The sequence below is a fragment of the Cyprinodon tularosa genome, unplaced genomic scaffold (assembly GCF_016077235.1).
Source record: "Cyprinodon tularosa strain WSP-4 unplaced genomic scaffold, ASM1607723v1 ctg693, whole genome shotgun sequence".
Lineage (NCBI taxonomy): Eukaryota > Metazoa > Chordata > Actinopteri > Cyprinodontiformes > Cyprinodontidae > Cyprinodon > Cyprinodon tularosa.
This window is the reverse complement of record NW_024039444.1, coordinates 261304-283423: the sequence shown is the minus strand read 5'-3', so window position 1 is coordinate 283423 and position 22120 is coordinate 261304. Positions and strand designations below refer to the sequence as shown.

The following is a 22120-nucleotide window of genomic DNA, read 5'->3' as shown; positions in this document are numbered from 1 at the left end:
ATCATGGGTCGGTTCCACCCCGGAGGTGCGACGCCTGGCCCCCCTGCAGGATTTTCTGGCTGCCTGTTAGGAACATTGGAGCCTGCGGCTACTGCTACTTGTGTGCCTATCGACGCATGTTTGTTGGGTCCCCCGGGCTTGTTACACTCTATCCATGCCTCTACGGTTTGGGGATTATTTGGGGGATAGAGGCCATAAGTCTCCTCATTTATCTCGTAAGGCTCCGCCATGTTCAATTAATCTGCATTTGGAGACAAGGTGTAGCATATTTATATATCATTATGAGGCATATTATTTCCCTAAATCCATAAAACTTCAGCATGCAAATTACTATATCTAAGTGAGTAAGTATATGAGTCATCGTTATGCATGTTAATATACATATATACAATTTTTGTTATTAAAGAAATGCATGTACCTGGTGGGGGTGGGAGGAGATCATGGTTATGTTCTATATGACTTGGTCTAACTGTATTTCTACAATTGGGAACTGTCCAGTTACACTTACAACAAGCTTTGCGACCAATCCCCAAACAAGGGGTATGACGCAACAAGTAACTATCATTATGATTAATATTATTGCTCCTAGAACATCCCCGCTGCCTTAAGATATTTTCCCCATCCAAGCTTATTAAACCAATCCCAGAAGCCCTTTAACTGAGTGTTCCAATTAGACTGCAGCATATGTTCATCTCTCATGCGTTTCATTTCCTGAAGGACTCCTGTGAGGCTGCCATTAACCCTTGTATGCGTAGGAATCAAAGTACAACAATCTTCTCCAATATAATCACATATTCCTTGGTCCCCAGCCATACGGGATTCTAGCACAAACCTATTCTGCAGAACCATTAGTGAAGTAGCATGCAATTGATCCTTTACCAGATCTACGCCCTTTATTGTAAAATTTATAAACCTTTGTTGATTATACCATAGGAGATTTACCCATCTACTATTGCGAGCTATATACTGCGCATTAACAATTGATCCGTAGATTGGTACTGCACCAGCCCCTCTTCCGCTTTCTATCCAACCACTCCCTATGGCAACCTGGTCTTCAGGTACTCCATGTGGGATCTGATCCCAGGTGATATATACCTCATCTGATGTTTTCCACTCGTGTTTAATGGGAGTATGTCTTTTAGCGCGACTGGTTATTTCATTAATGTCTATTGGGTTATTTACTATTAACTTTAGTTGTCCTGTCATCATCACTGGTGCACAGATCCCTTCCCACTGATTGGGTAGTGTGGTCAACATCTGTGTCTCATTGTGACATCCAAAATATGTCACCTAAAGGGACAGATCCCTTCGCCAGGCTCAGTATTCGGTACTGAGATACACTTGAAGGTTGGAACTCATAGATGACATGTCCCCCATCTGGTATTACTTGTTCACAACGTATGGTAGCATTGAGACTTGCTTTACAAAACTTAACGTGGTGAGTGGAGTTCCCTTCTGCTGTCGGTGGGTACCATGTTCTATTACTACATGTCACCAGTCTATCCGCCGTCCACATTTGACTAGAGGTTCTATTGGTCACCTCTTCTAGTTCTTTCCCTCGGGCTATACAAAACGGAAAAATCAGGTCAGCTGGTTTTTGTACTACTGGTGGGAGGGAGAACGTACTCATTACATCGTTTATTGAGGAGTTCAGTGCTCTGGGGCATACTGTCCAATCTTTTGACTATGATGTCTTACCTGCAGCTATATGCATGGCACAGCGAGCAAAGCACCTTATCCCTACTTCTTGGCAGTCACCTATTTTACTTCCTGGTAGAATCTGAATGGCTGGTAACTTTTTAACATTATAACAGGCTATACAATCATCTTTAGGACGTCTTTTGGCTTTAAACATTGTCTGGACAGAGTACTGAATCCATTGTTGGAACATATTGGTCTCCTAGTGTGCAGTTTTTAATTTGTCTAGATCTCTTTTCTGTCTTCTATTCATTAGTTGTACCACTCTATACGCTCTTTCTACTGTCATTACTTGTTTTGTTAGTGTGTTTTGGCATATGTTTATTTTGCATCTTACCTCAATGATCACCATCCCATCCCCACGGCAGTCCATGCTTCGTGGAATTCCAAGCCAATGTTTCCCCATTGACTTCCCTAAAATTTCTTCAGACATTACATAATCATATCCTTTGATATGCACATGCATTAGTGATATATTCTCCCCGTCATTATTACTGATTACCCCTTGGTTAGTAGCTAGTGGTATCATTGCTAAGGCGCATGTTTGTGTTTGACGCATTAAATGTGAGTGTGCATTGTTAGTAGTAATTTTAATAAGATCCCCCCTTGTTAACCCACGAAGGGTTAACACAACAAGAAAACTAGTAAGACTCGGAAGAAGACACATGCGAGAGACGCCCAGACGGCGATGGGGTGGGCGGGACCGATTCGCCCGATGGCCCACTTGCTGTGGAGGAGGAAGGGGAAAGGGAGGGGAGGAAAGGGGAAGGTGCAGGTGAGGGATGTGAAGGGGACAGGACTCCACCAGCATCTGATGGGTCAGAAGAAAGAAGTTCGTCCAGTGCCTGAACGACGGAAGGATCATCATCATTGCCACCAGAGTCAGAAGGCGGAGGGGAAGCTTAAGAATGAACACTGTCATCCTCAGAGTCCCCCGACATTGGAAACCGCCGGGCCGCCAGGCGTGCCGAACGCCTTTGACCACGTGACGTGGACGGCGGTGAGAGTACATCAGTGCCTGATCCCAACGTCTGTGAGCTTGTGGTGGGGTGCTGCGGAGGGAGACTTGTTGCTGCCCTGTCAGCATGTGCAGAGCCCGTCGGTCCTGGATCAAGTCCAGGTGGGTCTGGCAGCCGATGCCGGGTGCAGTGGTTTTTGTGGAACCTTCAACTTTCAGGGCAGTGGGAGTGGTAAGTACAACTTTAAAGGGGCCTTCCCTACGAGGCTCGTTCCACTGACGTCTAAAGACTCGTATGAACACACTGTCACCAACTTGAACGTCCCTGACGTCCACTGGAATGTGTGTCTCGTCTTTGCTGTGAGCTGCTTTCACCTGTTGAAATATAAGTCTGTGAATGCGGGTTAAGGATCTGAGGTAATCCCCCAGTTCACGCTCGAGCTGTGCCAGGGAAACCTCCCCCTGCTGGGGTCCTCGAACCTGTGGGAGAGGCATTGGTCGACCTGTAAGCATTTCATGAGGGGTAAGATGGGTTATTCGATTAGTTTGAGAACGCATTGCCATCAGTGCAACAGGCAAGGTATCAACCCATGTTAAACGGTTATTGCTGTCAGCAATAATCTTCGCAAGCTTCGATTTCAGCACTCCGTTAGCTCGTTCCACCGATGCCTGTGATTGGGGATGATAGACACAACCACATTTCTGTTTTATGCACAACTGTTTTAACATTTGCTGGATCACCTGTGAAACAAAATGAGGTCCATTATCAGATGATATTGTATCAGGCATACCAAATCTGGTAAAAACTTCTTTGCACAAAAACCTTGCTGCTGCTTTCAATTCAATTTCAATTCAGTTTATTTATATAGCGCCAAATTCACAACACATGTCATCTCAAGGCACTTTACAGTTCAACCAGATCATACAGTCAAATCGATACAAAGTTTTCTATCTAAGGAAAACCAGTTGATTGCATTGAATTATTGACTCAAATACAATCCCTCACACTAAGCATGCTTGTAGCGACAGTGGAGAGGAAAAACTCCCTTTTAACAGGAAGAAACCTCCAGCAGAACCAGGCTCAGTGTGAGCGGCCATCTGCCGAGGCCGACTGGGGTTCAAGGAGAAAGAAGCAGGGACACAAAAAGCAGCTGTAAAAGGCAGCCTCGTTCCAGGAAACACACAGCCAGGCAGACAAGCTCCAAGGCAGCTCCCATGCCAGAGGACGAAGAGAGCACATCCACTCAGTCACGGTCAGAGAAACAGGACCACACTGGAAAACAGGCCGATCTCCAACATCTATAAACAAGGGTGTTGATGGAAGCAGCACAGCTGATGTTTCTTTCCAGGATGACGTCACAGCCAAACAGGGACAGACGAGGCAAAGCTACTTTGTGGTCATTCTTAGCAGTGGGGCATGCCTCCACCCATCTGCTAAACCTACAGACAACCACCAACATATACCTCTTTCCCTGAACCCGAGTTATCATGTCAACGTAATCCATAATTAGATGGCGGAACAGACCGTCTGGCATGGGGATATGTGCTAAGGGTTGTGTAAACATTTTACGCACATTATACTTAGTACAATGTGGGCATAAGGCCAGTTCTCTGTCTACCATAGGTGTCATATAAGGTGACCACCAGACTGCCTGTAACTTTTGAATAACTTGGGCTCGTGAACAATGATCAGGTAACAAAGACAAAGGTAGTACAAAATGCCCTCGACAACTTCGCCACAACCCATCATGGGGGCGTGATAGACGTGTCGCCCCCCTTTGCACCCACAGATGCTTTTCAGCTTCAGATACTCTACTTTGGGCTTCTAGTAATGAGGCTAGATTTGCAATAGGTTCACATTCAGCTATATGAACCATTGGTCCCTGCACTGCAGGTCCTGTGGCTTCTTTGGCTGCTTCATCTGCCAAGTTGTTTCCTATGGCAATGGGTGTCTTTGCTGTCTGATGAGCCGCACATTTTACAATAGCTAACGCAGACGGAAGTTGCATAGTTTGTATTAATTCCACTACAGCTTGCCCATGTGCCACTGGGGTACCATCTGTTCTAACGAACCCTCGTTGTTTCCAGATGCTTGCGTTTATAATGCATACCCCGTATCCATATGCACTGTCAGTATAGATTGTCACTCTTTTACCAGCAGCCAATTTACATGCTGCTGTTAATGCTTTTATCTCTGCCAACTGGGCAGAGCAAGGTTGATCAAGGCTCATTGTCTGTACCTTGGTAAAGGTCCCATCGGGGTCAAGTTGGACTATTCCATATCCAGCTCTATTCCCTGTCTCACTTCTGACGCATGATCCGTCTACGAATAGCATCAGATCAGATGGGATTGGATGATTGTACAAGTCCTCCCTTACCTTCATGAAGGTGTCCGTCATTCGCCAGAACACGATTGAAAATTGATGGCGAGTGTACAAAACCCTGTGGTAATCGCGTATAAGAATACTGTTGGCCTTTGTACGTAAATGCAAACAAATACTGGGAATCTGGATGGACCGGTACACTGAAAAACGCTGAACACAGATCCATCACAGTAAACCATTTTGTGCCTGGGGGTATATTACTCAGTAGTGTGTGGGGGTCTGGTACCACTGGTATTTCTTTTGCTACAATAGCATTAATTAGTCTTAGATCATGGACTAGTCTGTAGTCATTACTGTTGGGTTTTCTGATGGGAAAAATTGGTGTGTTACAGGGACTTACTGTTGGTTTAAGAACTCCTGCTGTTTCTAATCCTGTAATGATAGGCTGTATTCCTTCTACTGCTTCTCGTTTAAGTGGGTACTGTCTTTGGAAGAGCAATTTAGCATTTGGTTTGATGGTAAATTTGATGGGATCTGCTGATTTTACTAATCCTACATCTGTTTTACTTTTAGACCATACCTGCTCTGGAACTTGTTCTAATAATGACTCATGTTCTTCAGCCACTGCCATTTGTCTTTTCCCAGGAACTTTAATGTGTTCTGCTATTACTTCATCAGCTTGTGAATATGAGATTTTGAAAAACAGTCCATCTTTTGATATGCTAATGCAGTCCCATGCTGTGTCAACCCATTCGGTGACTTGCTTGGCTTCTTGAACCATGGGTCCTAGGTCATGTCATGTGTCTGCAATCAGTAATGTGACATGTGGTGCTGAGTTGGTAACCTGGAACCATTCTGCTACATCTTTATCAGGAAATGTGACAACAGCTGCAGCTCCTTGTGGTCCAACCACTATGTCTAGTTCAACCACTACATTGAACTGTAAAGTGCCTTGAGATGACATGTGTTGTGAATTTGGCGCTATATAAATAAACTGAATTGAATTGAAATTGAATTATGTCAGCGTATTGGATGACAGTTGTTTTGTTGTTAATTCTTCATCCCAGCTTTTCTCGTAGTCTTCGTGTGCTTTGCCTTTGTCATAAAACATGGTACAATGGAGAGGGAGAAAAGGTTCTTTAGATATGTCGTAGTGATTCATTATCAGGGGTCTCCATGTTTCCCACTCCAGTTGGAGGAAGGAAGTTGGTGATGTGAGTTTCAGCCAAAATACTTGGTCTTCTAGTTCATGACTTGTTGCCTGGGGGTCATTTGTGGGCCTAGTGGCATCATGTAGGCTTCATTTTTGTCTGTTGCTTCAAAAGAAATTCCATTAGGGGTACATTTGATTTTTGCATTGAGCTGGCACAGCACATCTCTTCCCAGCAGATTAATTGGCGTATCTTCTGAGTAAAGCAGTGGTGCATACACAGTCTTTTCACCTATGATCATGGGAACTGGCTCAGTCATGGGTATTATTTGGGTTTTCCCAGAGAAACCTACTGTTTGAATCTTTGATGCTGAGAGAGGCAGGCCAATTCCACTTTTCCCTATACAGGAGTAGGCCGCTCCTGTATCAATCATGAAGCGATGATGGCTGTCATATATAGTGACATCAATGGTGGGTTCTGTTTGTGGGCGTTGGGTTAATACAGGTAGAATGGCCTCTCCATCAGGTTTCTCTGGGCACCCCTATAGCCAGTACGCCTCTTGTCCTGCTCCATAGGTGGCTGGTCCAGCAGTAGGGGGCTGAGGTCCCATCCATGGGTTAGTGGGGCAGTCTCTTTGCATGTGTCCGACTTGTCCACATCCCCAGCATTGCAGCCTCGCTCGCTGTTGTCCCATGTCTGGACCTGCCTGGGGCATCTGCTGGTATTGGCCTTGAGGGGGCCTTCTTGGGGTTCCTTGTGGTCCCCTCCATCTTCCCCGCATGGGTGCCCCCCCTCGTCCCCTTCCAAACACTGCTTGTTGGGGGCCTCCTCCTTGGTTTAGATGCACATGAATAGGAGGGACTGGTTGAGGTTGGGTCTGCTGTGGCAGGGCTCCTCCCACAGGTGGCGCTGCTGGATATTGCATCTGCTGTGTGGGTGGAGGGATGACAGGAGACACTACTGGTGCTTGTACGACTGCCTCCCCTGTTGGAGCACCCTCAGTCGGGGTGTGGCTGCCACTGACAGTGCTGCTTGATGTTTGGGCTTTTCTTTTTCTTTCTTTGCTGTGGACAATTCCCCAATCTGCAGCTGGGTTAACTTGGTGGCCCGATGCATGTTTACATAATGTATAACATGCTCAGAGAACAGAGGCCAGTCCATCTTCGTGAGCCCCTCAACTCCGTCCAGTTTGGCTTGTACTTCTTTGGGCATGGCCTCTCTGATGTAGGTTCTGAACAGAGGGCCAGATGTTTTCTGTTCATTCCCATCACTTCCAGTCTCTGTTTTCCATTTCTGTTGAAACCTGTGCAGAAACTGGGCTGGACTTTCATCATCCTTTAAACATTCTTGTCTCAACTTAGTTGGATCACTGCAGGTGGGGTATTTGCTCCTCAAGGCTGCCCACACCTTAGGTCTTTTGTGGTTGAATGGTATCTTGTCATACTGGTGTGAGGTCATGACCCTTGGAAGCTGGGCTTCGTCGAACACCTCTCTGGCTGCTGAGTGTCCTGCTGTTTTGATTAGCAGCGCATTGATGTCTCCAGCTGCCAGGTTGATACCTCCAGTGATTTCTTCCAGCTTTTCTATCCACCTGTCAGCTCCATCTGCCAACGGGGTCAGTCTCCCAGCAAGTGTGATCATGTCCATAAATGACCATGGCACATATCTGTCTTCATGAGGTCCTTTAGACAGCAAGGGAGCTATATAAGCCCCACCCTGACCTTGCTCTGTCTTCTGCTGTCGTGATTGGGACCTGGTCAGCATTGTGCGTGGGCCGCTTCTTACTATTTGCAGATCCACGTCACATTCAGCTGCGAGTGGCTTTTGTTCTTTTGCCACTGGCCTGCTTTTTCCTTTGGACCCCTCATAAAATGGGTTTTTTGACGGCAGTATGTCTGAGCCTTCATCCTGCGTTTCAAAGTCCTCCCATTCAGTCACCTCCCTTTCTATTGAGGCGTCCTCCTCACATTCCGTCTCTTCTCCCTTTTTTATTCCTGCTTTGTCAATCAGGGTCATAGTCCGTGGGCTTGGCTGGTCTGGTTAATTAGCCTGGGCATCTCTTATAAGCTGCTCTGCTTCAATTCTCTTCACTTTTTCTAATTCTTCATTTCGTCTTTTCTTCTCCTTTTGTTTTTCTATTGTCTTTCTCATATCCCTTTGATATTTCACTTGTGCTTTTTCTTTTTCTCCTCTGATTAGTGAAAATTCTTTCTTCAGTTCCCCCAGCTCCTTGTTATTTTTTCTGTCAGTGATTCGGTTTCATCCATATATGTCAACTTAGTCCTGGGTTCTGAGTGGCATGTGGGGCCCCTCTGATATGGGGTTCGTCTGCGACGTCTTGGGGGTAGTGTGTAGCTAAAGCGTGATCTTCTCCTTACTCCCGTTAAGGATCTGTCTGATTCTTCGGCTTCACTGCTTTGATCACACTCTTCCTGCTGTGTGCTACTCATTTCTTTTTCTGCTTCTTCCTCATCTTCTTCTAACACTAATTTAAAGTTGTCCTGTAATTTTTCCCTTGCTGATCTGTTTCTCACATATAGGATATTGTCCTACGGTTGGTGGGTGATAAGGTGGCGGCTTATGATCGGTATAATTGGGAGCTGTTGGACTCTCATGGTGTTCAACTTGAAAATATCGCAGGATGTCTCTCTGTTCAGCATGTTTCTGTTTTTTATGCAAATGCATTCGGTCTCGTTTCTTATCTTTATCCCTCAATTTTTCTTCTACTTCATCACAGCATGAAGGATCAAAGCTGCCCTCTTTAGGCCAGCGATTTTTCACAGATGTTATCTTATGCCATTCTGTCATGCATTTTTGAATTTTGCGCTTATTGGATGGATGTGTCATTATTACCAGTTTGGCTGGCGTTAGCCCCTCAGTCTGTTTGCTCACATTGGCTCCCACGGCAACCAGCAGTCACTCAACCCTTGGGGTCTGTGCTTATTCACCAGCCTTTATAGTCCTTAATTAATTTTAATTTAACTTGTTTTGCTCTCTCCAATACAGATTGTGTTTTATTTTTTATTTTTTGTCTAATTATTCTACTTCTTAATTTTTAGATCTCTACAATTTGAGTTAGGATCTCTAATAAAACAAATTTATAATATTATTTTCATACTTTTACTGAGTATTCGGTTTAGTTACTCTATATTTTATGTATAACATAATTTTTCTTCACTTATAACCTGTTTTGTAGTTTTAAATTGGGACCTTGTTAATTTATTTTATTCTTTTAACCATGTGTTTTTCAGTTACCAATTCTGTTAATTTTTGTGTTATTCTTTTTTTAACTATATTTTATAATAATTCATTCTTTTAATTTATTATTATGCCTTTTAAGTCTTGTCTTATTCTTAATAATAAATTACTCTCCTATTTATTATTCTTATTCTTTATTCTAATTCTTCTTATTTCTATCCCCTCTCTCTTACTCCCCCTTAATAGTTAACTCTTTCACACTTCACATAGACAAAGACACACAAGACAAATGATTATATATTTTACAGTGCACTCCTATTTTTCCTCACTGTTTCCTACAGTGGCACATACGTTTACCCTGCTGCCCCGGCTTCACCCAGATAACTGGAAATGAATAGACGTCCTCCGGTTGGTCGAGCGGTACTATTCTCCGATTATCACTTAATCAGTAATATTCTGGCTATCCCTTAGCCTGGCTATCGCTTAGCCTCTCAATACCTAATACTTAATACCTAATACAACACAAGTTCACGGAGCATGCTGACTATCGCTTAGTCGCCAATACTCCCACTTAACACGAGTACTTTAATGTTCCGGATTTATGGCTTCCACAGACTATGTCAAACGCCTTGACCAATCTGTCCCTTTACCAATCGTCCTCTCAGAACATTGCCTGTTAAGCTTAAATTATACACAAAATAATTCAAACACAGAACAGTTCAAATACAGAATAATACAAACATTAATTAATACTTAAACCATGCATTCACATATACATTCATACATACCTGGACAGTGTGACTTACGATCATAACTTTACATCAAAAAAGGTCACCATAAGTTTAAAACTCAAAGTCCCAGTAAAACATCCCTTTTTTGTGAGACCAGTACCACACCGCATGCTTTGGAGATGACAACTCAATATATTACAATTAGTTCAGCTGAGCTGTGCAACCCTGAACAACCCATTCTCAATGCGTCTGTCTTACAAACAGGTCTCATTTCTGCACCCTTGGGCTTCAAAGGCCTCAAATGGCCTTGGACTCCTTTCAATGTTCCTGTTTCCCGCTCATTCTCTCTGTTTTCCCACCCTGGTCTTATCTCTCAGACTTCAAGGCTGTACTCAAAGCTGCACCTGCAGAGAGCTTACACACACACTGCTCTCTATCTCTCCACATTTGGTGGCGCACACTCTTTTGGACTCTTTGACCTGTATAACATAAATGCATTTAGTGTAAAACATTTATTCAATATGTAAAACATATATCCAATATATTCTAATCATTGGTGCAGATTAATTTACTTCATCATTATCTAATAATTTATTTCATTAATTTTACTTGCTATCTGTATTTGTAAATTGTTTGATTTATATAGAAAAGAACAAAAACAAATTGTATTGAACTCATTTTAAATATATATTGTATAAGAAAAAAAACAGAAAACTATACGATTGTCAGGATCCCAGTTTTTGTGTTCGTCTGTTTGTCTTGTCTTTTGTGTTTCTCCCTTCCACCACCAGGAGCCTTTGAGCATGCTGAGAACTCTTTCAGTAAGGAAGTCATCTTCACCACGACCCGTGCAATCAGTTCCACGCAAATTAATCGCAACATAATATATCTGACCAAATTGTTTTTAGAAACAATTTTAATAAAGCATTTCAAATGCCACGATAAACATATTTCATCATTTTTGTGCCAATTAAGGCCTGAATTAAAATAAATGATTTCTAATGATCCGCGGAAACACTGGTTCATTGCCATGTTTTGCTGCTTTGAATTTAATAATATCGCCCATGCTCTCCTCAAACTCTGAGGAAGTCGGAGCGGAGCATGATGGGAGGAACAGCGGAAGCTGGAGGCTTTGCTTTGCACAGACGGTCTGGAGAGCAGCGGAGTGGAGCGAAGCGGTGACGGAGGATGTGGGATTTCAGGGTAAGAACCTTTCTGTTGCTTGGACCGCATCACTTTTGCTTCTAAGGAAGTACACACAAATCATGCCTGAGTAGTCATCTGTAAAAGATTGTACATATTTGTGTCCTTCTAAACTTGTATTTTGCATTGGTCCATTTAAGTCGCTATGTATTAGTTCTAAAGGTTTCTTTGCCTTTCTGTCTGGTTCTCGGTTCCGGTTTTGTATGAATTTTTTGCAACATTTTGTAGTTTCCGTAGTTAAAGTGACCCAATATTTCATGCCAAGTTTGCAAGTCATTGACCACTTTACACTGATTATCAGATGTCTCAACAGTTGGTAAATAATAAAGATTTCCATTTTCATAAATGTCAAACCTGTTACCATCTTTAGTGGTCATGTGACTGTCCTCCCTTTTGAATGTGAGGATCGTTCCTCCTTTTGTTGCTCTTGCTACTGAGAAGATGTTGTGTTGATAAGAAGGCATGTAGAGTGCATCCCTCAGCTGAGCTTTTTGTTGTTGTCCTCTGTTGTCCAGTAGGTAGATTATGGCTGTCCCTCTTTTCTGCGCCATTCCTGTACACTTGGTCCCATCAGCTAACTCCACTGTGTGTGACTTGGGTCTAAAAGTCTCATCAAAACTTTTAAACTTGTTGACGTGGTTCACAATATGTGAACTTGCTCCAGCATCGACCATAATTCCTTACATCTTGACGTTATTTTGTGGCTCCTCACTTTGGATGTGTTCAACTTTAAAGAAATAATCCTGGTCTTCTGATTGTTTTTCTGCAACCTGTCTAACTCCATCTTGAGTCCCCTTTTTCTTACACAGTCATCCTTTGTGTGTGTTGCTCTTGCAATAATTACACCACACTTTCTGCAGACATTTTCTAGCTATGAGTCCTTTTGTCCCACATTTTTAGCATGTCACATCTTCATTTTTCTTGTTGCTAGTGTGCTGTTTAGTGTAACTTTTATGCTGTCTTGTACACGTTTTCATAACATTGTCAGTTGATTCTTCTGTTTTCATTCTTTCAGTTTCTTAATAAACTCTAAGTCTTCTCTTAAAGTCTGCAAATGTAATATTATCTAAGGCTTTTATCATCCAGCACTTTAACTCTGCATAACAGTCTGTATTTTTTCGTCTATCTTCAGCTAGTAGTCCTTCATCTTCGGTGGCGGGCTCATGTAGGATAGTTTCTTTCAGCTTCAGACCATGCAGGTTGGCAAGGAATCTTGTCTCCCATAAGTCGTATTTCTCCTCACATCCACTAAAGAACAGCGGGGATACAGAGATATTTGCTCCTCTGTTCATCATCTTCTCTTAATTTATTGCTCATTAAACTTCCTTTGCTGCTAACTTAGCTCACTGGCTTTGTTGTGCTAATTTCCCGCGCACAGCTTCATAGCGTCACTCCCTCGCATTTAAACTTTTTTCAAGTAGCTTAATCTTGGTTTATTTCCATCTCACCTGAGCCCATAACCTGTTGAGGTTGATTGCAGTAGTAGCTCAGCATGGATAATAACGAAGCGTTCGTATTATCTATAGGCGGATGTCGCCATGTTTATTCGAACTCCTATGGCTCTGCTCAATGCCGTACCGGAACAAACTAGAACATACTGTAGCTGCACACATTGTGGAAACAGAAATTTCCACATTAACAAAATAAGAATTTAAGAGCGATAATATACTTCACACTTATTAACCAGTACTGACTGGGAACAGAGTCCAGGTCTTATTAACCAGTACTGACTGGAAACAGAGTCTAAGTCTTATTAACCAGTACTGACTTGGAATAAAGTCCAGGTCTTATTAACCAGTACTGACTGGGAACAGCGTCTAGGTCTGATTAACCAGTACTGACTTGGAATAAAGTCCAGGTCTTATTAACCAGTAGTGAGTGGAAAAAAAGAGTCCAGGTCTTATTAACCAGTACTGACTGGGAACAGCGTCTAGGTCTTATTAACAAGTACTGACTGGAAACAGAGTCCAGGTCTTATTAACAAGTACTGACTGCGAACAGCGTCTAGGTCTTATTAACAAGTACTGACTGGGAACAGAGTACAGGTCTGATTAACCAGTACTGACTTGGAATAAAGTCCAGGTCTTATTAACCAGTACTGACTGGGAACAGAGTCCATTTATATTAAGTTAACCCACATGTGACACATTAAGGTAGTCACTCCTACAGAGGAAGTAAATATCTAGTCTGTTGTCAATCTCCACCTCTCACTGCCGTCCCTGTTTCCAGTCTTTCATTTCCACGGGTTTTTTTTTTGTTTACACAGGAGAAAAACACTGGAATCCATTAAAAACTATTTATTGAGAACCTCTGAAATCTCAAAAAAATAATTAAATACAAAACAAGAAGAATTTGTAGAGCTTTGAATCATCAGAGACGTGTCCTAACTTTCCTATGTTTACAGCACACCTTACAGGATTACACCTCATAGGTGTGTTACTACATGGGTGCTAATGTCAAAGAAAGGAAATAAGTAGAGGGATTTATTCTGAAGGAATTATTGCATTTTTGTCCCAGAATGGTTGAAGGTCTTGGAATGGTAATCCAAAGCATCCCAGATCGATACAACTGGGAACACCCCCAACACACACATCCATCTCCACACACACACACCCACCCATACTTGTTCTGCTATATGTAGTGAGGACCATGTGTTGACTCCCATTGATTTTCAGTCATTTTCAACCCTTTCTACACTCCTCACTCTGAGAGATAGACAGGTAAACACACACACACACACACACACATAATGAAAAAAGCCAGATAAGGATATTAAATTATATAAAATCGTATATTATATGATTATATGATATATGATTTAATATGAAACATAATAAGTGACTTTTTAATACACTTCTTCAGTTTTGTGAATTTGGTTGAAATCTATGGAGAGTTTGGCTGAGAAGGTTGACTGCAGTTACATGAAGGTCTCAGTAAACATGACTGATCTTCATCTCCAGCTGTGGAGGCATTTTCACAGCAAAGAACAGAAGCAGGAGAGACGATCCATCCTGCTGTTGGGTTCCTGAACATCATTTTCATTTATTTCAAAAATACTTCATTAATCCCAAAAGGAAGTTAATGCTGAAGCAGCTTATTGTCTTTTCTCCAACCAGGTGATGTAGATGCGGGAAGGATCACCTGTAGAGGTCTGTCTACAGCAAATCTGGATCAGCCTCTGACTGAAGACCCTCTGGTGGTGTCAGTCTGATTAAGAGGATGCTCACTGCTGTCCATCTTCTTCATCTCCAGAGGTTCTAGAAGAGCACCGAGGGATTTCTACTCCTTGAACTTACTGGTTCCATTACAGAGAGAGAAGTTCTCCTGCTGATGACCTGCAAGTTGGATCAAGCTGTGCTGCAACTTAGAAACATCTAGAAGGGGAAGGACACTTGAGGACCTACAGGACCAGAATAACTCTAGATGCTGTTCATATGAGAGACGGGGGGGGAGAAAGAGGGTGGGGGTAACGGGGGGTTGTGGAGGTGTGAGTAGGGGTTGGGGGGTGAAGAAGAAGGCATTGGTGTAACAGCCATATACCACCAGTCCAGACAGAAGGGATCATCTCCTCCCCCCCCCGCTGCAGCCTTTCTCCTCCCCCCCTGCTGCAGCCTTTCTCCTCCCCCCTGCTGCAGCCTTCCCCCCCCCCCCCCCCCCCCCCCCCCCCCCCCCCCCCCGCTGCAGCCTTTCTTCACCTTGCTGAGAAGGTGTGATTGTTGGTCAGGTTACACTGGATAGACTTCAAAGCTTCCCAGGTACTCCAGAGCCGCCCTGTAGCACATGTAGTACTGCTCCTGCAGACCGAAATGAGACGGATTAACACAGAAACATGGAAATGAATTTAGGGAAAGTTTAGTTCACTGATATGGAAATCTATTTACCGTCATACAGTCTTATGGCTCATATCGGCGTTAACTCGAACACAGCCTCAGCTGTAGCTACCCAGTCACCTGGAGCCTGTCTTTACTCCTCCCTTTCATCCTTTTACCTCCCACCACTTTGCCCTCTTTAACATTCTGCTCTGGATACCAAACCTACGCACCACTTGATTGATCTAGCTGAAATTTCGCATGTGCAATTATTTATATCTCTATAGCTTAATTGGTATATAGATAATTACAGCTAATTAAGGCTCTGAACTGATTGTTTTTTGAGGCGTTTGAACTGAGTCTAGGTTTGTGTATTTGAAAGAACGCACATCACGGGAGACTTTTGATGAAACGATAGTAACTTATGGGGAGAATGCCTCCTTATATGACCTTGCAAAAGGTTTGAAAAGGTAATATGAAGGGGCATTTTCCCCATAAGTTATCAAAAGTCTCCAGTTGTGTGCGTCCTTTCAAATACAAAACCCGGATCATTGCTTGAAACTCAACAGGCTTCATGTCAGACTTTCCTCAGTTCAAACAGCTGTAAATCATAAAACCACAGTCAGTTCAGAGCTTTCCTGCTTAATCTATAGAGATATAAATAATTGTAAAATTTCAGTTGGATCAAAGAACCAGGAGTTGGTCAGGGGCAACAAAGATGAATAATTGATCATGGAAGTGATCCTAAAATTTACCTTCCTTATCCATGGAAACATGACAGCATGTGACCAAACGCTGACATCTAGTTTTTATCAAGAACAGATGTAAGAAAGTTTTACCTCTGTCTGAACCATGGCTGGCCTTTGAGTTCGGAGAATCTTGACGGTTTGAAAGATGTCAGCTACGCCTTCGTACCTCATTCTCTCCAACACGATACTCAAAGTGATGAAGACTCCGGTCCGTCCGACCCCAGCGCTAAAGATACAATTCATAGGTTACTATTTATCATTGGCAAAAATGAGAAATAGATAAACAAACATATCATTAGAACATTAGAGTAACTCAGGTTACTCTACACTTCTGCCGTTTTTCTCTTTTCTTTCCTGACTTCTCGCTCTTTTCTATCTCTCTTTCTCTCTCCCCTTGATTCTTATTCTCTCTGCCTTTCTCGCCTCACTTTCCTTCTCCGTGTCATACAGTCTTATTCCCAAATCCTTTTCACCACAGTTTCAAACCACTTTTCACACCTGGCAACAACCATGATGGTCTGCTTTTACATCTGTTTGGCTATTATCTAAAAATATAAAAACGAAATATAAGAGTATAAATAATCCAACTTCTAGATTTAATCTGCTGAGGGGCACTGCCCACTCTCTCTCTCATTGTTTGCTACAATTATTGAACCACAAGCTGAAACAATCGGGGACACTAATAATATTAATGGTATTATCAGCAGGAATATAGAACATAAAATCAGTCTTTATGCAGATGATGTACTACTCTTTCTCCGGCTCTCAAAATCTTCGCTCTCTGGAGTGATTAAATTGCTAGAATCTTTCTGAAGAATCTCAGATTACTCTAGAAATTGGTTAAATTTACTCTTTTCCTCACTCTGCTTCATTCTATCTCTATAGTTATGCTGCTATAAGCATAGACTGCTGGAGGACATAGGGACCCCTTTTTCATCATTCTGCTTCATTCTATCTCTATTCTCCCTGTTTGGCTGTGACTCCATCCTGGAGAGAAACATCAGCTGTGCTGCTGCCATCAACACCTTTGTTTCTAGATGTTGGAGCTTGGCCTGTTTTCCAGTGTAGTCCTGTTTCTCTGACTGTGACTAACTGGATGTGCTCTCTTCATCCTCTGACATGGGAGCTGGCTCGGAGCTCATCTGCCTGGCTGTGTGTTTCCTGGACGGGGCCGCCTGTGGAGCTGGTTGACAGTTGCCTTTTGTATCTAGGCTTCTTTTTCTATGTCTGCTTCTGTCTCCTTGAACCCCAGTGGGCCTCAGCAGATGGCCGCTCACACTGAGCCTGGTTCTGCTGGAGGTTTCTTCCTGTTCAAAGGGAGTTTTTCCTCTCCACTGTCGCTACAAACATGCTTAGTGTGAGGGATTGCTGAAGAGTCAATGAGTCGATGCAATCAGCTGGTTTTCCTTAGATAGAAAACTTTGAATCAATCTGACTGGATGATCTGGTTGAAGTGTCTCTGTAAAGTGACGATAGTGTGAATTGGAGTTATATAGAATAATCTAGAGATAAATTGGATTGAGCATGAATTTCTACCCTGCTGCTCCACTCTGGCTTTCTGCATTTTGCTCCATGAACCCACACTCTGACATTTATGACTTTTTCTGAAATAATGGTGACTTTATAAACTTGAAATCAATTGCTTTCATCTAAACTGTTGTGTTAAATCACTACATATTAAAAACTGCTCAACGTTTCACCTCAGAACGATCCGCATCAGAACCACCTCCATAAAAATCCACCAGAACAACAAGACCATGAATGTTCAGAACTGTACCTGCAGTGTACAGTGATTGGACCATCCTGTCCAAACTGCTCTTTAGTTTTATGGACTTGACCGATGAAATCGATGAAAGCCTCCAGCGTTTGAGGTACTCCCTGCTCCGGCCAGTCAGTGTACTGGAACTGCCTGATGGTCCTCGACTGGCCGTCCTAAAGGAGGGAAAGGAACGGGACAAAATACACACCACTAACATTATTTAAAAGGGTTTACATTTAAGCTAAAAAAACTTTAAGTAACGGAATTTCAGAAAAACTTCCTGTTCAAAGGCAGTTTTTCCTCTCCACTGTCGCTACAAGCATGCTTAGTGTGAGGGATTGCTGAAGAGTCAATGAGTCGATGCAATCAGCTGGTTTTCCTTAGATAGAAAACTTTGAATCAATCTGACTGGATGATTTGGTGAACTGGAAAGTGACCTGAGATGACATGATGTGAATTGGAGCTATAGAAATAAACTGAATAGAATTGAATTCTTGCCTGTTCAGAGAAGTCTATGACCTGATCTAACAACTATGTGCTTTCATTTTTTGCATTTGCAATAAGTTAGTTGTGTGTGATCAACAAAGACCTCTTCACTAATGTTGGTTACTAATCATAAAAAAAAGTTTAGGTTCTTAACCATGAAGGTAATAATCATCATAGCTTTTTAAAAATGTATATAGAGTCGATCTCAAAGTGTTATGAACAAATAAGAAAAGTAATATTTTCATTCAGAGAACGTTTTAAACTCATGAAGGGAAAATCATGGCAGCATCCTGGCCAGACACGGAAACCTTTCTCAATTCACGACAACGCGAGTACGGACTTGCGTTCTCGTGAGGTCTGGTCTTGGCAAGAACACAGGAAAGTCTGGACTTGGCGAAAACGGGAGCACGCAGCATAGATATAGGTCAACTGGAACGGAAGTGTACTTGTGACGTCAGCACAGGCTCAGCTTGCCCAGAGCTGCAGAGTGGAGTCAGAGTAAAAATATGCATGCCCAGGAGACGTCCAATGGCTGGAAGTTGGAGGGGATTTTGCTGCCATTCAGCTGACATTGGGCTGCCTTTTGACTGGCGTTTGACTGGAAAGGGTCGTTTTGAATGTATGCTACTGTAATATCTATATAAAGTAGGGGTGTAAATAATAATCATTTTGTATCGATGCATCGATCCAACAGTCAACGATCCGATGCATCGATACGTCCACAATAGTATCGATTCATGTTTTTTTTTTTTCTCTGGTCTATTTTTATCCATTTTGCTCCTGGACGTAATTCTCCCTCCCGTGCTGCGGTGGCGCTAAACCTATTTTGCCCTCCTACCTCGCTTCCTGGTTATACTCTAACCCCTTGCTCACACTGGCTCCAGTGCGGTTACTGAGCCGACGGAGACCGCAACTCCCGCACACCCCCTCTCACACCGCCCTTTTGACTATGGTGCGGTGCGGCTCTGCGGCTCCGGCAACAGGTCCGGAGATTTAACTCGCGAGAACAGAAGTTCACTTGAGTTCACGTAACTTCACGCGATAACACGGCCCAAATAAGGATATTTGCGAGAGCTTGTTGCGGAAGGCTCCGGCACACCGCAAGGATAGCTTTCTTGCTGAATTTTCTGCAGCGCCGGAGTGTCTCGGTAACAGCAGCCCGACAGCTCAGCAGCCTGTGAGTGAGGTTTACGTCTTTTTTTTTTTTTTTTTTTTTTCAATATATTTTTATTCAAAAAAGTACAAAGTAAGGTACATAAAAATACAGTAACATGAATTGAATTTGTTTTATCTTTTAACAACCAAACACCACCCACCCACCCACCCACATTCAACGAGAAAAAAAAAAAAAAAAAAGTCAGTAATACAACAATTGGGCATCATCAATTATATTATATATATACATACGTATACACATATATACATACCTGCACATATACACACACACATCTACATCCCAGGGCTCCATAGGCTTATGGAGGTAACTCTATATTTTTAAGATTTTTAAAGTACTCCATCATGGGGTCCCACACCCTGTGGAATTGTCTTGTGGAGCCTCTAATAAAGTATTTAATTTTTTCTAATTTCAAGAGAAACATTAAATCAGTGAGCCAGACCGAGACTTTAGGTGGTTCAGATGATTTCCAGAGTAGAACTATACGTCTACGAGCTACCAAGGAAGCAAAGGCAAACGCATTCATTTGATCAGTGGATAGCATGTGCTCCTCAAACAATACTCCAAAGATGGCCATTCCTGCAAACGGTTTGATGTTGGTATTAAATGCTTCATTCAGTGTTTTACAGATGGATGACCAAAATTCGGTTAATTTCGGGCAATTCCAAAACATATGGGTCATATTTGCTGGAGCAGAATGACACCGCTCACACCTGTCATCAATGTCCTTATAAATTCTTGAAAGTTTAGATTTGGTATAGTAAGTTCTATGGAGGATTTTTAACTGTATAAGGCTAAGCCGTGCGCAGGACGATGTTCCGTTGACTCTTTTCAGAGCACGTTCCCAGAAATGTTCAGAAATAACAGAGCCAAGTTCTTCAGACCATGCAATTCTAAGCTCATCTAGTGTTGTTTCCCGAAGAGATGTTATGATATTTGAGATGTTTGCAATGTGCCTTCTGAGACACAAAGGGTTACGCAAAATCCTCTCAAGCCCCGAGTCCGCCGGAGTGGCCGGAAATGCTGGACTTTGACTTTGAATAAAACGACGGACCTGGAAATATCTGAAAAGATCAGTTTTTTGTAAATGGAATTTGGCCGAAAGGTCAGTGAAGTTGGCAAAAACACCATCTATATAAAAATGGTCACAAGTTTCCAAACCATTTCTCCTCCATTGAGCGAAGGTGTGATCCATCCTGGCAGCCGGAAAAAGGTGATTGTTACAAATAGGGCTATATATAGAAAATTCTTTTAGATTAAAATGTTGTCTGAATTGTATCCATATCCTAAGAGAGGAAGATACTACAGGATTATGGGTGAATTTAGAGGGTGAAAGTGGTAATCCCGTAGTGACCAAAGCAGAGAGAGAGGAAGAGGTGCAGGAATTTGCTTCAATCCTACACCAATCCAGCTGCGGGTTTTGATACCAATATATAATTTTTTGGATATTAGATGCCCAGTAATAGTTTCTCATATTAGGTAAAGCCAGACCACCTTTATCTCTGGGCTTTTCTAGAAACTCTCTGCGAACTCTAGCATTTTTATTTGCCCAGAGAAAAGAGGAGAATAATTTATTTAAAGACTGGAAAAATGACTTAGACAGAAATATTGGAAGACACTGAAACAAATACAAAAAGCGGGGTAGTACATTCATTTTTATGCAGTTAATTCTACCCGGTAGAGATAAGTAGAGACCGGACCATCTTTGAAAATCAGCCTCCAATTTAAGCAGGAGAGGTTTGAAATTCTTTCCATAGAGATCAGAGAACGTACGGGTGATGTGTATGCCTAAATATTTAAAGCCGGACTTTGATATATGAAAGGGGAACGCATTGTCTGGTAGTTGAAGGGCTAGGTAGTTAACTGGGAAGCATTCACTTTTAGAATAGTTTAATTTATAACCTGAAAAACTTCCAAAGTCATTAAGAATATTGACAATAGTGGGAATAGATGACACTGGGTCAGAAATATACAACAGTAAGTCATCAGCATATAAAGAAATTTTAAGTTCAGTATCAAACCTGCAAATACCGAGAAAATTGGGGGTTGTTCTTAATTTTATTGATAGAGGCTCGATAGCTAATGCAAATAAGAGTGGGCTTAGAGGGCACCCCTGGCGTGTGCCCCTTGAGAGAGAAAAAAAATGGGAAGATATTTTATTTGTAAGAACAGATGCTTTGGGTGATGTATATAACAGGCGTATCCAGGTTATAAAATTTAAACCAAAGCCAAATTTTTCCAGTACAGTAAACAAATAATTAAATTCCACTCGGTCAAATGCCTTTTCCACGTCCAGAGAGGCAACTACTTCAGGAATCTCCCCAGACGCAGGGGAATAGAGGACATTTAAAAGTTTGCGAATATTTGTGAAAGGCTGACGACCCTTTATAAAACCAGTTTGGTCTGTTGAGACGATGTTGGGTACAACATTCTCTAACCTTGATGCTAGCAGTTTGGCTAAAACTTTGACATCAACATTAAGCAAAGATATAGGTCGATATGAGCCACAATCATTTGGGTCTTTGCCTGGCTTTAAAAGAAGTGAAATGGAAGCCTCTGTTAAAGTTTGTGGTAAATGGTTCTGATTAAATGAGTGATTAAACATTTCAAGTAGCAGGGGAGCAAGTTGAAGAGAAAATTTTTTATAAAACTCAACGGTATAACCGTCAGGTCCAGGTGATTTGCCATTCTGCATTTTATGAATGGAATCTATAATCTCTTGTAGCTTTATGGTTTCTTCAAGGCTGCCTTTGACTTGTGCATCTACTTGTGGTATATTAATATTATCTAAAAAGCCAATCATTTTGGATTTATCTTGCGGGGGACAAGATGTGTACAGTTTAGAATAAAAATCCTGAAAGGTGTTGTTTATCTCTATTG

General features: G+C 42.2%; 1 protein-coding gene across 1 annotated transcript in view; it reads right to left on the bottom strand.

Annotated features, from left to right (window-relative positions):
* Positions 1–14769: 14769 nt before the first annotated feature.
* LOC119771888 (receptor-type tyrosine-protein phosphatase F-like) overlaps positions 14770–22120 on the bottom strand; it is a 122442-nt gene continuing 115091 nt past the window's right edge. Inside the window, 4 exon segments of the mRNA XM_038268120.1 lie at positions 14770–14865; positions 14940–15057; positions 15912–16047; positions 17599–17753. Coding sequence (XP_038124048.1) covers positions 14989–15057; positions 15912–16047; positions 17599–17753 — 360 coding nt within the window. The 3' untranslated portion in view covers positions 14770–14865; positions 14940–14988.